The sequence below is a fragment of the Sciurus vulgaris genome (assembly GCF_902686455.1).
Source record: "Sciurus vulgaris genome assembly, chromosome: 8".
Classification (NCBI taxonomy): domain Eukaryota; kingdom Metazoa; phylum Chordata; class Mammalia; order Rodentia; family Sciuridae; genus Sciurus; species Sciurus vulgaris.
Window position 1 is genome coordinate 24,401,354 of NC_136468.1, and position 16,818 is coordinate 24,418,171.

Here is a 16,818-nt window from a genome sequence, read left to right on the forward strand (position 1 = left end):
AATAGCAGGTATCAGCTATTCATGTTCTGGAAAAAAGATGAGTCCTTGTGATCAGAGCTTCAGAGCAGGGATTTCTAACCTGTTTATAAAGGAAAAGTAATTTTATGTGCATGTGTACTATCTTTTCCTTTTTCTATGGACTTACAGGCATTTGTATTTGAATTTTGAAGAGGTTATTTTAAGAAATCTTCCTTGAGATGATTTAAATAATAAAATTTAATATAGTTTGGAAAATTGTTGCTCTCTAAAGATCCAAACTAGTAATTTGGCCAGTCTTGGGAAGTGAAAGAAGAGCCACGGTCTGGGTTGGGGACATGGGTCTTTTACTACATAGTTCATCACTTCAGGGTAGTTCATCACTTCGGGGTATGTTGAATGTCCTATAAGAGGAAGAGGATTATAGCATATCTAAGATGCCTTTCTGCTTATTTTCTGAGATCCATTGTTTACACTTTGATAATCCTAATCTGCTAACTAGGTACCATGCTTGATATTTGTTAATTCTTATCCATCACTTTGTAAATGTCATGTACTATATATGTCATCATGAAGAAAGCCAAAGAAAATATTTCCTTATAAAATGCCTCTGCTTACTGTGAATGATTCACATATGTGTTGATTTGACTGTCTATGAGTGGGGATTTTTGAACACTTGCTTAATTCTGTCCTCATTGATAGAACTGGCATTGCAGTTTGTGTCTGGTGTTATCATAAAAACTTGTCTGTCTCCTAAGGCAAAAGTGATGTATAGTCTTCTGGGTGGTAATTTAAAATGAAAAAAAGTAATGGGGCTGGGGCTCAGTGGTAGAGCACTTGCCTACCACGTGAGGCATTGGGTTAGATCCTCAGCACCACATGATAAAGTTTTTTTTTTTTTTTTTTTAAGTAAGGTTCTTTAAAAAATTTTTTCGGAGAACAACATTGGAAATATGAATACCAAATGCACTGCAAAGATATTCCATCAAGCTGTATTAAGTTTAGCTTAGTTAATATTGAGAAGCAGTTTTGTGATGAGCTTTGTTCTAAGCACTGTGGGTGGTGCAGCAAAGAGCACGCGGCCCTAAAGGAGAAGTGGGATGTTTACAACATGTTTCCATTAGAATTTTGCAGAGGGCCACCAATTATTTGCATGTTTCAGTATCATTTATGGGGAAATTGAACGTCGCCTATGACTTGGAAGTTTGCAAGGTTAAATGTCATTCTTAAAAGTGGAATTCCTTTGCCCTTGTTGTCTTCTACCTTACCAGCCTCCTGTGATTAGATATAGTAGGATTTTGGAATGACAGGGTTCTCTCTGTCTCTGCTGGCTTCTCTCATGCAGAATGATTTCATCTACCTCCACACTGAAGATTCACAGGTCTAGAGCTCCACATATGTCTCCTGTCTACCGCGGCTCCTATCTGACAGGTTCTAGGGGCTGTGACAACCCTAGCTAAATGCAGTTAAGCAGGAAAGACTTTTGTTGTCTAAGAACTAATTTTTATAATCCTCTGAGATCAGGAAAGGAAAACTAAATGTTTAATCAAGTACATTTAATCAAGTATACTTCTTGAGGTCCTGCCTTCTAAAATATTTCAGAAAAGTTTTTTTTAAATGTTTTTTTATTCTTTTTAGATTCAGAAAAGTTTTAAAAAATAATTTTCCTAGGTCATTTGTTTGGATCTGCATTGTGAATTATTGATGTCTTTTGTCTTAATCTTGCAGGCCTATATTTTTCTGCTACAGTTCAAAGTTATATTCTAAGTTTGTTGATTTTAAACTGGATTCTTGACTAACTGATAGTTCTTTAACAGTGTCATCTTTCTATAGAAGTAGGATGTAGTCAGATACGTACAGTCTTATGGAAAAAAAAGTGGGAAAAGGGAATTAGAAATGAAACAAAAGCAAAATCTATTTGTTGTGAAAATTTTCAAACATACATAAAATTAGAGAGTAGTATAATGAATTCCTATCACCCGATTAACATTTCATAGTTACCAGTTTTTTCCTCATACATCCTTTTCTTCTCAAGTATTTGGGGCAAATCCCACACATTGTCATTTACTGCCTAATATATTAATAATTCTCTTAAAAATATGAATATTAATAACCATAATGCTATTATCATACTTAAGAAAATAATCATTGTGCCACATGTGGTGGCATGTGCTCCCAGGTACTAGGGAGGCTGAGGCAGGAGCATCACAAATGTAAGGCCAACTTGACAATTTAGGTACCTGTATTTAGTCCCCCAGCACTGCAAAAAAAGAAGAGAGCCAGGTGTGATGGTATATGCTTGTGATCCCAGCAGCTCAGGAGGATCATGAATTCAAACTCAGTAAGACCCTGTCTCTAATAAAAATTAAGGAAAAAAAAAAGGGCTGGGGATGTGGCTCAGTGGTTAAGCACCCTGGCTCATTCCCAGTACATACCCCCCCCCCCCCCATAAAAAATAAAAAGAAAACAGCAGTGCCTTGGGAAAATGATGCTTTTAAGGTATCCCCTGACTGCTATACTGGAGGTTAAGCCCAGGGGCTCACATATGCTAGGCAAGCACTGATTGTGTTATGAGACAGCCTCTTGCTAGGTTGTTCAGGCTGGCTTCAAATTGGTATCCTTCTACCTTCTCTTGGCTTGCTGGGTTTACAGGGTTGTGCCACTGTTCCACAGATGGTTTTTTGTTACTGCTTTTGTGATGATGTGGATCCAACCCAGGGCCTTGCACATGCCAGGCAGGTGCTCTACCACTGAGCTATATACCCCAGCCCAAGATGATGGGTTTTTAATATGCTTGCAGTTTCACCTAGAATCCAGTTATATCAAGGAAACCAAATTGTGAAAGTAAATTTAGGATTAACCTTTTGTAAATTATTTAAGAGTAATACACTGCTGAACTGGTATTCTGCTAATTTATGTACATTTATGTATTACATAAATGTGTGATTTTCAGTTAGAAGTAAACAAAATGTACTGTTATAAAATTGCAAAGTAGTGAAGTTTGTTAAGGAGTTATTTGTATTTTATGGATAGCCTTCTGGCTTCTAAGTCTTTTTAAGGGATTTGTATTTCTTTGAAAATATAAACCTTATTTCTGTTTAGAATGTATAGCCTGTTCATCTCAAGATGACATCATTGTTCCCTATTTCCCTGTACCTTTCTCTCTCCATCTGCTTTTGTGCAACTGGGTCATTTGGGTATTTATAAATCTACTTTTAGATATATTTTATTGGGAATGAGGGCAGAGATGAGTTTTCTCATATATCTAATAAAATTCTAAAACTTGTTTTAAAAATTATTTTCTGTAACTTCCAATTTTTCTTTTTGGAATTTTCACTTTATTATTTGAAAGTCTAAACAAAATAATACATTCAGGAGAAAGCTAAGTTATAGTGTTGATTTTTTTCCACTTTTAAAAATAACGTTTTCTTGAATCTTGCCAGTGTTTACTTAGGTTTCTGATATAAAAGGTCTAAATGAAGTGAAAAACTTGAGCTTTTTATTAACAATCTCTCTGAAGGCTAGAATGATTTATAGTCTGCTGGGAGGTAATAAACATGCTTGCTATTTAACTTCACTCCTGTCTTGTGCTAGTTTGTATTTTGTTTGTAATTTTGTTACTATAACAAAATACCTAATGCTGGGTTATTTTTATAAAGAGAAGAGGTTTATGTAGCACACAGTTTGGGATGCTGAAGGTTCCAGATTGGGCAGGCATATTGGTTCATCCTCTGGTAAGGGCCTAATCGTTGGTGGCACCATGGCAGAAGAGAGTTCTTTTGGCCAGACAAAGCCAGAGTGAGGCCAGGGGCCAGGTTTGACCTTTTTATAGCAACGCTCTCTCCAGAACTAATTCAGGGTCCTACTGAAACTGTCTTAATCTCTTCCAATAGTATCGCTCTCAGTGACTTCCCAGTAGGCTCTACCTCTTAACCAGGTTTCCAACACAAAAATAGGACAGGCCCACATAAACCATATCCGTACCATGGCAAACCTATTCAAATGTTTTGACTATGTAAAATTCTAAAAATACATGCTTCTCATTATACAGTGATGTCTTTAAGATATTATAGTAAGGTGTCAAATTTTTTTGCTTTTGAACAATGCGTACTTACCATGTATTTTTTTGGTTTGGTTTTGTTTTTTTGTATCAGGGATTGCATTCAGGGGCGCTTAACTACTGAACCACATTCCCAGCCCTTTTTTTTTTTTTTTTTTTTTTTAATTTGACCCAGGGTTTTGCTAAATTGCTTAGGTCCTCACTAAGTTCCTGAGACTGACTTTGAACTTGTGATTCTCCTACCTCAGCCTCCTGAGCCACTGGGAATACAGGCATGTACCACTGTGCCTGGTAATTTTCTTGAAGTAACAATTTTTGATAAGTGCTACCTTTCTTAGTCAGAGGGAACTTAGTTTACTTAGTTGTAAACCTGCTAAGAGTTATGTATTTTACTCATTGGAGATTCATCCTTAGAATATATTTACCCTTTTTTTTTAAAAGGCAGTTTTGAGCTGGGATTGTGAATCAGTGGTAGAGCAGTTGCCTGGCATGTGTGAGGCACTGGGATCTAATCTCAGCACCACATAAAAAAATGAATAAAATAAAGGTCTGTCAACAACTAATATATGCATATTTTAAATGCACTTTCATGAATTTGATTGTTTAATCTTTCTAGCCTAACTGTAGATTTTTTTTTTTTGTAGATATTTTTAAAAAGATAGTAGCCCACTGACAGCTCACAAATCTAACTAAAGAAGGTTAAAAACAGAAACTAAAAGTAATCTTAAAAAAAAGAGAGGGCTGGGGAGATAGCTCAGTTGGTAGAGTGCTCGCCTCGCAAGCACAAGGCCCTGGGTTCAATCCCCAGCACCGCAAAAAAAAAAAGAAACTAAGAACATCTTAATGCAAGAACTTTAGCATAACAGTTTAAGGAGTATCTACCTGATTAGTTCTTAAGGGCATCATATTTTATAGTACAATATATCAACTATTAATATTAACCCAGCATGAGGAAAGGTTTCTCCTTTTTTTGAGTATTCTGATTAAAATATAGAAGAAAATAGAACTTTTAGATACTGCTTTATGAAAGTTTGTTGCTTAAGTAAATTTTAATTACATGGGAGTTAATTTAGGTTGAGTGTTCTTTTACAATTTTAAATATTGAGGAATTGAGTAGGGGTGAGTTGCATAGCACTTGCCTAGGGTGCATGAGGCCCTCCTGGGCCAGATACCTGAGTATGTTTCATGTAATCTTCAGTGATCCTGTAAGTGAGGTTTTCCCAACCATCCCCCAACTCCCACCCCTCTTCTAGAGTGTAGAAGACAAGTTCAGAGTTAAGTGATTTACAAGGTGACTTCTTTTAAGTCTTGAGTCATCCAACTGTTTATAATACATCACCACTTGGCTTATCTGATTATACTTCGTTTGGCAGATACAAAAGTGAATTAAGATTCTTCTATTAAAAACAAAATAAAAACCTGTTTCTTCTCTCTTTCATTGTGCTATTGATGGTATCACCTCACCTATCTGTCTTGCCTGGAACTAGACACAGATCTCGGACTGGCAGCAGCAGGCCATGGCCATCTTGCAACTTCATTCATGTGTTCTTTTTATAAATATTGACTGAATACCTACTGTTTGCTGGGAGCTTTTCCAGGCTCCAGAAATACAGCCGTGAACAAAACAGACAACCTCTACCCTTGTGGAGTTTGTCTCCTATTAGGAGATAGGGAATACACTATATAAAATAAAATACGTAGTATATCACATTGCAAGAGTGTGATTGTAAATGGAGTTGTCCGGCAGGCCTCACTGAGTGATGCTGGAACATCTATGCATTGTGTACATTTAGAAATTAGATTCATGAAGAAATCTGTTTTTTGATTACTCGTGAGACATAGCAACACTGGAACTTTCTACTGGCTGTGCCATGTCTTGTCAATTGCAAAGGCCCGCGAAGTCTCCGTTTAATCTCTCCCCTCATTCCTGTAACTGTTCTCTTTGTTGAGGTCTTGAACATTTCTTTTCTGCTCTTTTGCTTTAACTCTGTTTATTCCTCTCTTTTACCTGTTGGGCACACCACATCTGGCTTATCTGTGTAGAACACACTTCTCTATACTGTGTGTAGAACTACTGTTCACTAGACAAATCCATGCTTCAGGTTGCTTCATAATCTGATCTTGGCCTGCTTTCTGTTAGAACTCTCTGGGGTCCACTCATAAAATAAAAATTCAGTGTTAGCCATCTCTGGACCAGTCCTACATTGTCTTTGTTTTAAATGACTCCTGCTACCTCTGTGTGTCCAAATTACATTCTTAAAGTACTGTATAAGTTTTTGCTTCCTGTAACTGACTTGGGCTGTCAGACCAGAGGAAATCTCTTCCTACTCCAAATTCTGATAGCTTTTTATGCAAACCCTTTCTTGCTTACTACTTAATGACCAAGTCTTGTGTACCTATGCTAGACTTCAATTTTATTGAAGGCAGGCTCTGTTTAAGAATATTTGAGCTGGGTGTGGTGGCACACTCCTGTAATCCCAGTGGCTTAGGAGGCTGAGGCAGGAGGATCGCAAGTTCAAAGCCATCGTCAGCAAAAGCGAGGTGCTAAGCAACTCGGTGAGACCCTGTCTTGAAATAAAATACAAAATAGGGCCAGGGATGTGGCTCAGTGGTTGAGTGCCCCTGAGTTCAATCCCCAGTACCAAAAAAAAAAAAAAAAAAATCATTTTTGTTTGCTTTATGGTGTGTATGTGGAAGGTGTGTAAAATATTTAGTGACCCTATTCTGATTAGAAATAAAGCCTTTTTGATCTTTTGTGGATTTAATAGATCCACTCTACATTCTCCATAGCTCAGCTTATACTACGTTCCTGTTAATTTGTGTGGAAAGCTAAAAGAACAGTTTTGGGGTGGGGGGGAACAGACAAAATGTTTAGCTTAAAAGATAATAACACTTGAAAGCACAAAGCCCTGGGTTCGATCCCCAACACTGAAAAAAAAAAAAAAAAGTGTGTGTGTGTGTGTGTGTGTGTGTGTGTGTGTGTGTATATATATATATATATTCATGTGTTGATTACCCTTGACACTGTAGTATTGCTTTCAAGATAGAGATAAATGAGCAAATTTTGTTTTAATGCTTTATATAAGGTACACACTTAGACTTAATTACTCATAGAAGACTCACTCCTTATTAAGCCTTTATTCTTTTCTCTGCTTATTTTTTCAGTAGCTTATTTCTATTTCTATTTCTGTGAAATAGATGTTTCCCCTTCTAATATGAAGAACACAAGCCTTTAAACACTCCTTCTCTTCTATATTTAAACTCATTTCAACTAGAGGCCTTCCTAATAAATACGACTCTTTCCTTTACTTGTAATTTAAACAAAGGCACTTCTTTGGTGGTTATTTTGTCCAGAGGCTGTTTGTCATGGGTACACAAAAGCCATACTAGTCTTCCTTCTCTGTGGTTGGATCACTTCCCCAACCCAGTAGTGAATATTGAACTCAGGGCCTCCTGCATGCCAGGCAAGCACTCTATCACAGAACTGCATCCCCAGCCCTTTTCTGAATTGTACTTTGAGGTAGGGCTTCAATAAGTTGCCCAGGCTGGCCTGGAATTGGTAATCCTCATGCCTCAATCTCCTGAGTAGCTGGGATTACAGGTGTGAACCACTATGCCCAGCCGTGGTTGGAGTTTTTATAGACATTTTTGTGCAGCCACCTAAAATTTTATTCCTTTAGAATGTTAACTGTTTTTTACTTTCTTTGGCAAAGTATTTTTCAATATGAAGTCTTTGGTGTTTTTTCTTTTTTCTTTTTTTTTTTTTTTTTTTGAGCCCACGGGTGCTCAACCCCTGAGCCACATCCTCAGCCCTTTTTATTTTGATACAGGGCCTCAATAAGTTGCTGAGGCTGACTTTGAACTTGTGACCTTACTGCCTCAGCCTCCTGAGCAGCTGGGATTACAGGTGTGCACCACCTTGCCCAGCAATGTTAAGTATTTGGATCACTTGCTAGCTTTTTCTTCCTCAGATTAAATATTGTCCTTAGGAAAATGTTGGATCATTTTATGAATTCTTAAGAGAGCTGTAGTAACAGACTTTCGAAAATGCCTATTCAAAGCTAGAGTTCTGGGCCTAGGAATGTAGCTCAGTGGTAGAGCGCTTGCCTGTCATGCATGGGTTCCATCCCCAGCTCTGCAAAAAACAATAAAGAGTTCCGTTTATAACTGACTATTATTTTTAGAGCTTTTATTAGAATTTCCAAATACAAACAAAAATGATTATTGCAAACTGCCATGTAGCCATCACTCAGGTTTAGTAATTATGAACTCGGGGCCGATACCATTTCTTAAGTACCTCTCATACCTGCTACACAAACTGTATTTTTTCACAACAAACCCTAGATGTCATACATTCTAAATAGGAAATATTTCAGTTTATATTTCTAAAAGAGAATTCTTTATAAACTTAACCCCCCAAGTATTTTTGTGATAGTTCGTATGTAAATGGATAGTTTGCCTATTAATGGATAAGCAGATTTCCATCTTTTACCAAGGAAGCTAGGTGGTAAAGATTGCTCAGTTTCTTTAACTTTCCTTTGTGATTACTCTAAAGAGCCTGGTTTGAATCTTGAGAGGAAAAAGCTGTACAGCTTGCTGCCTCTGTACAGAAGCATGTCCTTTATCCAGTCTTTCCCTAAAACACTGCTCTGGAGTTTATTTTATAAACTCATTATTGGTAAGTTTAGGATATGATGTCTGAGATCTGAGTCTTTGGCCTGTTAATGTCAATCCTGTGGCATAGGCTTAGCTCTTGGTTCCCTTTCTGGAAATTTTCAGAAGTATATGAAAATTACTTCTGAAATTCTGATAGACAAATTTTGCCAAGAATGTCAGTTCTCTTGACACTTTGGCATTCACCCTTACATTGTGTAATCATAATGCCATTCAGGAGAAATAAGGTGGTGGGTGGCTGGCATTTTAAAAGTGAAATGGACTTGGGTTCCTGGGAATGTTAATCACTATTCTGCTGAAAATAGTGATAATCCTTGATAGTGAAATGCTAAGTGGATAAAAACTAATATTTTGTGAATAACTTAGGTCAGAGGTAAGTAAAATGTGATTTATGGCTTATATAGCAAAATTTTACCAGACTAGCATCTGAGGAATTCTTATATTTTCAAGTTTTACAACTGAGAATGCGTTGAAGGAATCTTCTAATGAGTTTCCACCAGTCTACTGGCCTGACTGGCCCATCTCAGATCATTATTTTTGTCATTTTAACCAGGCTTCTCGTTGCCTTTTTTTTGCCCTTGATTTTGTAGCAGAAGAATAAAGAAACGTGTGGCCTCTACCATAAATACTCATGGTAACAGTAGTCAAGTAATTTTATATTTCTTGTGGCAAGTCATTCAGTGGTGATGGAATGGCTTATTTTTAATGCAGTGTTATTCTTTTGACTAAACCTGAATATTTTTTCCCTGTCTGATTTCGTGTCTGTATCATTCCAAGGCAGCCTAAACTTAGCACAGTGTCTCATTTACCAAGTTGGTAAAAGTTTTAAAAGTTTGATTTGGTTTGCTTTCTCATATTAAATGGACTGTATGGGCATGTGTAGCACAAGAGAGACGTATTGTATCTAGTATGTGGGTTGTATTGGGGATCAAGGGGAAAAGGGAGCATTGATTTCTAATTAACATGATTTAAGAAAGGAGAGTCATCTTTGTCAAGTAGAAGTAAGTGTGGAAGTAGAGCCTAAACAAATCACAAAATGGAAGAAACCCAGTTTTATTGCATTCTTTAGGTAAAGGATAGGAAAGATATCTAGTTTTCCAGAAGTGACATCCATGAGGATAACTCATAATTTTAAATGATTGAATAATTGCTTATGGATTAGTGTCATTCATACAAATTATTTCTGATTGATGGAGAGCACTGCTTCTGTAGATTTTTATATTATAAAATTAGTTTGAGTTCTTTTTAAAACTCATTTGATCTTTTACCCTATTCTCATTCTTTTCTTTCATTATCTTTGCCACTTTTGCTTAGTGACTAGGATATCGTCACCTGCGCCACTATATTTATTTTAACTTCTAGAAACCCACAGTTGAGCAGAAACATAACATTAGTAGAGCTCTCTTAGGCCAGGGGTGCTAGAAGACCATCCTAGTAGCCTGTGTAAGATGACTTATAATTCATTTAGTCAGTTTCCTATTGGTAGAAATTTAGGTTGTTTCCATCTTTAAATCTTAGTTTTGCTATAAACATTTATTTGTGTATTAAAAACACATTTTAAAAAAATTGTACTGGGGATTGAACCTAAGGATGCTTTAACATGAGCTACATCCCCAGCCCTTTTTATTTTGAGACAAGACAACATTCGTTATTTTCATTTAACTTTTACTAAAGAATAACATAAGCCAGATGTGGTGGCACATACCTCTAATCCCTGTGATTTGGGAGGCTGAGGCGGGAGGATTGCAGGTTCAGGGTCAGCATCAGCAACTTACTGGGGCCCTAAACAATTTAGTGAGACCCTGTCTCAAAATAATAAAAAGATCTGGGGAAGTAATTCAGTGGCAGAGAATCTCTGGGTTCAGTCTCTGGTACTGAAAAAATAAAGAATAACATACATCCAAAAAGTATGCAAATCATATTTGTAGCTCAGGGGTAAAGGGAACAAAGGCATAATAAATAGCCCAGAAGCCTCCTCGTCTCTTGCTCTGATTCTCACAGTCCCTACCAGAGTAACCACTGTCCTAATTTGTAATACTACTGATTGATTTAGCTTGATTGAAGTGTGTAAACGGACTCATACCTACTCTTTTGTGTTTTTTCACGTTTGTGTATCAAGTCATTCTCTTTGTTGATTTGTGGTGTAATATTCCGTTGGGTAACTGTACTGTAGTTTCCTGTTTACTCTTGATATGAACCCTTAGTTGTCTGTAATATTTAGATTTAACAAATAGTGTTGTGCACTTTCTTAAACATGTATTTTGGAGGACATAGCGGTACATATCTATTAATACATACCCAGGGATAGCACTGAGGGGCATAGGACATATCTGTGTACAGGTTCAGTGCTGCCAGCAATTTCTCAAAGCAGATGAAACCATATGACATGCCCTGCTGGCTATTTAAAAAATTAGCTTCAAAGAAGTGAAATTTGAATAAAAGAGTAAATATATTTGAAGTTTTGGAATATGGTGCTAGAGTTGTCCTCAGAAGTACAAATTGATATTTCACTGAACACTAGGTTTTATATAGTTCTTAATCTTTATCAATTTTATAATGAAAAAAATCTTTTTATAACTTGAGTTGAACTTCTTATACCTTGATTTTTTTTTTTTTTTTTTTTTTTAATTTTGATTTTCTTTTCTTGGTTGTTTTGACCTTTTTTGGATGTTCTCTCCTTCCCTATTGCTTTATAATAATTCCTTGTATTAAAAATTCTTATTTATGCTGAGAATTGAACCCAGGGCCTCATGCATACTAACACCCATGCTCCACCTCTGAATTATACCCCTAGCAAAATCTACATTTTTTTGGTTGTATGCTTTATATTTTTTTCTCCCTAGCCTTTCCTTTGTCATTTTTGTCTTTTATAGTACAAAAGTTTTAAATACGTATATGCTTGTATCTGCTAATCTTTTCCTTTGTGGTTTCTGGCCTTGGTCTCATTCTTAGGAAGGCCTTTTCCATGGAAAAATATTTTCTTTCAGGGCTTCTTGTTTGTATTGTTACCTTATAGCTAGAGTTGATCCCCCACCCCCGAGACAGACACAGACACACACACACGACACAGAGGTGCTTTTTAAAAACTTTTAAAACATTTTAAACATGTTGTACTCTTTAAAAAATATATATTGCATTAACATTGGGATATTTTGTGAGTGTCAAGAGGGTGACTTTTTGGTCAGGAAAAATTAAGTACACCACAGCAGGCATTTATTTGTGTGTCATTAGATCAGCGAAAATGATTCCAATTTTCCTATGTGAATACTGTTTGAGTATGCTTGTTATTAGAATAATTCAGTTAGAAAAGTATGAGACCAAATTGGTACAGTCTGAATTATGTAATTTAAATATTCTCTTGTGGATACTACGCAAGGCTCTCAAGCAAGGACTTTACCCAAAATATACCTGATCTCTTGCAGTTTGTATTGTGGCCTGTAGGACAAGGACTTGGGGAGCAAAATATTTAATTTCAAACCTTTAAAAATTTCATTTTATCTGTTATTTAAGAGATCATTTAAAAATTTTTGATTTATCTCTTTTGTACATTAGTGTGTTAATTAAAATGTAGTTGGCACTGCTGGTTGAGAAAGATGATACCAGTTCTGTCATTTCTGGCTTTCTTTTATATTGTTACATTGAGATTTGAAAATTTTCCAAAACCATACCATGTAAAATTCCTATCATAGTGTCACAGTTGAGTTAGACCACAAATCAGACTTTGAACAGGTTTTAGATCAGTAGCACTCTCTTCTACTAAGATGGATTAATTAATTTTCTGTAACTGAGTCAGTAAAAGGATAAGAGCCTGAGGGCCAGATAAGTGTTTTAGGAAGAGAACTTAGAAGAGTTACCCCTGAACTACACCAGAATCTAGAGGCAGATCTAAAGGGGATGGAGTTTGGGGAGGAAAGGAAAGAGTAGGTGAAAATAAATACAACAGATAAGATTTTTTAAATTTTTTGTTGGTTTGCTTTATAGCAGAGTTGTATCATTAACTAATTTGAGCATTCCCATAGGCCAAGGAGAAAGTTGTGAAGAACTTTCCTTAGTGAAATCTTTAATTTTAGGATCCAAGCAAATTCTAGTTTAGGAGAATTTTTAGTGATTTGCCAGACATTCGAATTTGACTAAAGGGAGTACTGAATTTATGTTAAGGGCTTATTGGGGAATAGAAGGTACAGAAAGAGAAAATACTATAAGTGCCCATTTTTTATTTAAATATAGGGAAATGTAATCTTACACATTTTCCGTGTTTAATCTTCACAGAAATCCTATGAAATACTATTTTCCCAATTTTCAGGGTGAGAACAAAAGGCATTATTTTGTCTAGGCTCACTAACGAAATAATTGACAGTCCTGGGATTTGAACATCAATCAGTCTCTCTGAATCCAGAGTTCGTTCATATTCTTTTTTTTGAGTCAGATGACTCCTAAACTAGAGTTGTGTATTGTATCAGTATCACATCAAGTTTCGGAAACACTTGAGCTGGCACATCCCAAGGATGTCATCAGTAGTTTTTCCCTAATTTAAAGCCTGTGTACTTTCCTTTACCCTCCACCTTAGCATTGAGAGTAAGCATGAGGTTACAATCCTGGGAGGACTCAATGAATTTGTAGTGAAGTTTTATGGACCACAAGGAAGTAAGTATATGTGTTGGTATGTGTTCTTCTTTTACAGTTTTTTACTCTTTTCCTTAAAGACAAACATCAAGGACAAGTGGTAGCATACATAGTTTTTGAAAAGTAAATTCAATTAAACTATAGACCCAATGAGAAAATCAATTTCTTATCATAATTACTTTATACACTTTTCTCTCTAATGAGCTGTGAATTCTGGGTGGCTGCATGAGTAGTTTCTGAGAAGTACATTTTGTTTTGTTTTTGGGAATTGAACCCAATGGTGCTTAAACGCAGAGCCATATCCCCCAGCCCTTTTTTGTACTTGATTTTGAGACAGGGTCTTACTGAATTGCAGGACCTCCTGCCTCAGCCTCTGGAAGTGCTGGGATTACAGGCGTGTGCCACTGTGCCCAGCTATTGTTTTTTTGTTTGTTTGTTTGTTTTTTGTCTTTTTTTGGGAGGTGGGGGGAGGGGGTTGACTGAGGAGAAAAGGGGATGTGGTTGGTAGTTACTAGATGATAGCATTTATCAGAATCAAATTTGAAAGGGACAATCTTTGCTGATTTTCCAGCTTTGGATGTTTTAAAATAAAGTACATTAATCTGAATGTAGAGTAGCTACTGGATGTAGTAGGTTTCTGACTCTTGAAGGAATTAATTTGAGGGTTTTCAGAAGAGATTAGGGTTTAACATTTAACTTACACTCAGATTTATTTTCTAATTTAGAGACAGAATTCTAATGTTTAACCTTTTTTACTTTTATTCTAGCACCGTATGAAGGTGGAGTATGGAAAGTTAGAGTGGATCTTCCTGATAAATACCCTTTCAAATCTCCATCTATAGGTATGTGAGTACTTGGTTTGGTTTCTCTCCTTAGAGACTTTGAAATCTAAGAGGAAATAATATCCTACATTTTGTGTGAGACAATTCTAGAAATGATTTAACTGAATGTTTCAGTTTTTGGCTTTGGTTGGTTAATCAGTGACTTGGGGAGACTTCCATAGGGTGATAGAGGACATTTACATATACCTTTGCATGATTGTAATGACTTACAGTGTAGATTTTTCTCTTTGGGTGTCATTGAATATTTACATAATATCTGTTCTAATTCTGTCATCTAAAAATCTAGCTTAGATCTTACTTTGCTTTCGTTAACCCCCCAGTTCTGGGTACCAAGCCATGAAACAACTCTTTTACTCTCTCCAATCTTTTTAGCCTTGTAAACAGTAGACAAAAGAACAGCAACCTCAGTGGGGTTGTACAAGAAGTGCCGTTTCCTCGCCTTCATCTTCCTTCTACCTTAATTTGTGATGTTATTAACTTGCCTCCTCCATTAAGGTGCTCAGTGTTAATTAAGGTGTATTAGTGTCAGTTGTTATAAAGGTACTTCTGATTAGAGGTTGACATCTTTAAATATTTTGATTATAGAATGGTAGTTCTTCAATTAACTTCCATCAACTTTTTGGGAGGCTTCAGTTTATACATAACTTAAAATATTGTAAAATATTGATCAATTTTAAGTAAAATGGGAATATATTAGAAATGTTGTGATGGGCAGACTGAACCTTGTACTGAAAATAGCCAGAGTTCAAATATCTTGGCATCACTGTAACTGTCTTCAGAGCTAAAGTCAGATTTCTTGGCAGCAAACAACAACAACAACAACAACAAAAGGACCAAAGCTTTCTGAAGCTTTGCTTTAATTTCATGCTTCTGCCTTTCTCTGTAGGGCAAATAATACAGAAGCGTTAGGATAGTCACAGACTTAAGTCCAAAAGTGGTAATAACCTCTCACCAATAGCTAACCAATTTACATACTTTAGAGTTCTGTGCTTTAAAAATAGAGCATCCAAAAATTTATTCTTAGACTGGGAAACTTTTGTGCTCATTTGAACAATAGACTGGTAATTTCCTTGAGTTTCTTAGGTGAGTTTTCAAAACCAGCAATCAAGAAGATACTTGATGGATAAATGAATCTGAATATTTTTCATCGCTAGGGGCCTCTCAGTTTAGAGTTAGGGATGGTGAAGTGGCACGGGAGGTGTGGAGTCTGAAAGAACTCGAGAGCACATCTGACTTACTAGCCATGTGGTTGAGGCCATGAGCCTTTCTCTGCCTTCTATCTGTGGCAGCATGTTATAGTTCCCTGCCCTCAGTTTATTCATCTCTTAACTTGACAGTGTTTCTATTCGGACATTTTTAGGATGTAGTAGAGTGATATGATCCTAAAGCCTTTACAGATTGTACAAACCATATAAATTCAATTTAGACACATCTCATAAATACATTTACTGAAAGACTAAAAGTTGGCCTTATGAATCCAGTTTTATTACACCACATTCCTAGTCAGAGAGGAGACAATAGAGCTTATTGAAACTGTCAGTAAACCTATAGAAATGTAGTTATTTCCCAAATGTTGTCTTAACATATCATTTCAGATAAACATTATTGATTTCATTTTGCTTTCTAAGTAAAAATATTTAAAATATCTAAAACTTTATCCAGTATAGCTTTTTTTCTCCTTGTGCTAAGTTAGAACCAGGGCCTTATACATGCCAGGCAGGTACTGCACTTCTGAACTACACCCCCTTCCCTAGAATATCGAAATTTTAGACATTGCTTATTTACTAACAAGCAGTGTCCTTGTATAAAATTGATTGGGACAAATGAACAGACCATTTTAACTTCATTAGTTTTCCTTTCCCTTTCTGTGTGCTTTCTGAACTTGGTAGAGTCTACAAATATGTATCATCATCTCTTAAGGAAGTAGATCTAGTTGAAATATTTGTACAAGCTGTCCTTGTTTCCTCCAAAGGAAGATTGCATAAGAGCGTTTTAATCAGTTGTGTGGGGTGACCCATTTTCAAGTCGTCAACAATGTAATTACTGTTGATGTGCTTTAAGCATTTGGAAAAGCTGTGGCTCACTTAGAAAAGGCAAGTTTTCCTTTTTGAGTTGTATAGATGTAAAATTATACAGAAGGGAAAGGAAATAAGGTAACATATTCTTTTAAACCTTGTTTCCATTGTATGTGGCAGATGTACATTCCTTCTGAGCCAAATTTTAAGCTCTTAGATACTAAGGTGTATCTGGAGTGGGGGCTATAGCTCAGTGGTACAGCACTTGTCTAGCATTCATAAGGCCCTGAGTTCAATTCCCAGTGTAGTCTCAATAAAAACCAGAAAACCAACAAGTTGAGATTCATTTTTAAGTATATACCTGGGTATACTTCTCTGTTTGAGTATGTGTTTATGTGTATATTTTCTAATTATAAAAATGATCCATATCCATTAAAGGAATGTAAGAAAGTCAAGGTGAGCAAAAATAAAAGAAAAAGATTAAAAACATTTCATAATTCTATGCCTTAAATTGGTATCATTATATTCTTGTCTCATTTAAAACATTTCTCTGTGCATATTGAATATACAATATAATTTGACATACTTATCTTTGGGATACTTTTTGCAAATTTAATTTGAGAAGATT

The 16,818-nt window shown here is 36.0% G+C and overlaps 1 protein-coding gene across 3 annotated transcripts in view; it reads left to right on the top strand.

The window, feature by feature from the left end:
- Nucleotides 1–16,818, top strand: part of UBE2H (ubiquitin conjugating enzyme E2 H) — a 100,083-nt gene that overhangs the window by 43,497 nt on the left and 39,768 nt on the right. For 2 of the 3 annotated variants that reach the window (XM_079149812.1, XM_079149813.1), the window contains exons 2-3: nt 13,278–13,354; nt 14,101–14,175. In XM_079149812.1, coding sequence (XP_079005938.1) covers nt 13,278–13,354; nt 14,101–14,175 — 152 coding nt within the window. Of the gene's footprint in view, nt 1–13,277; nt 13,355–14,100; nt 14,176–16,818 lie in introns of those variants that run through there. The other variant, XM_079149814.1, reaches the window with a different exon arrangement.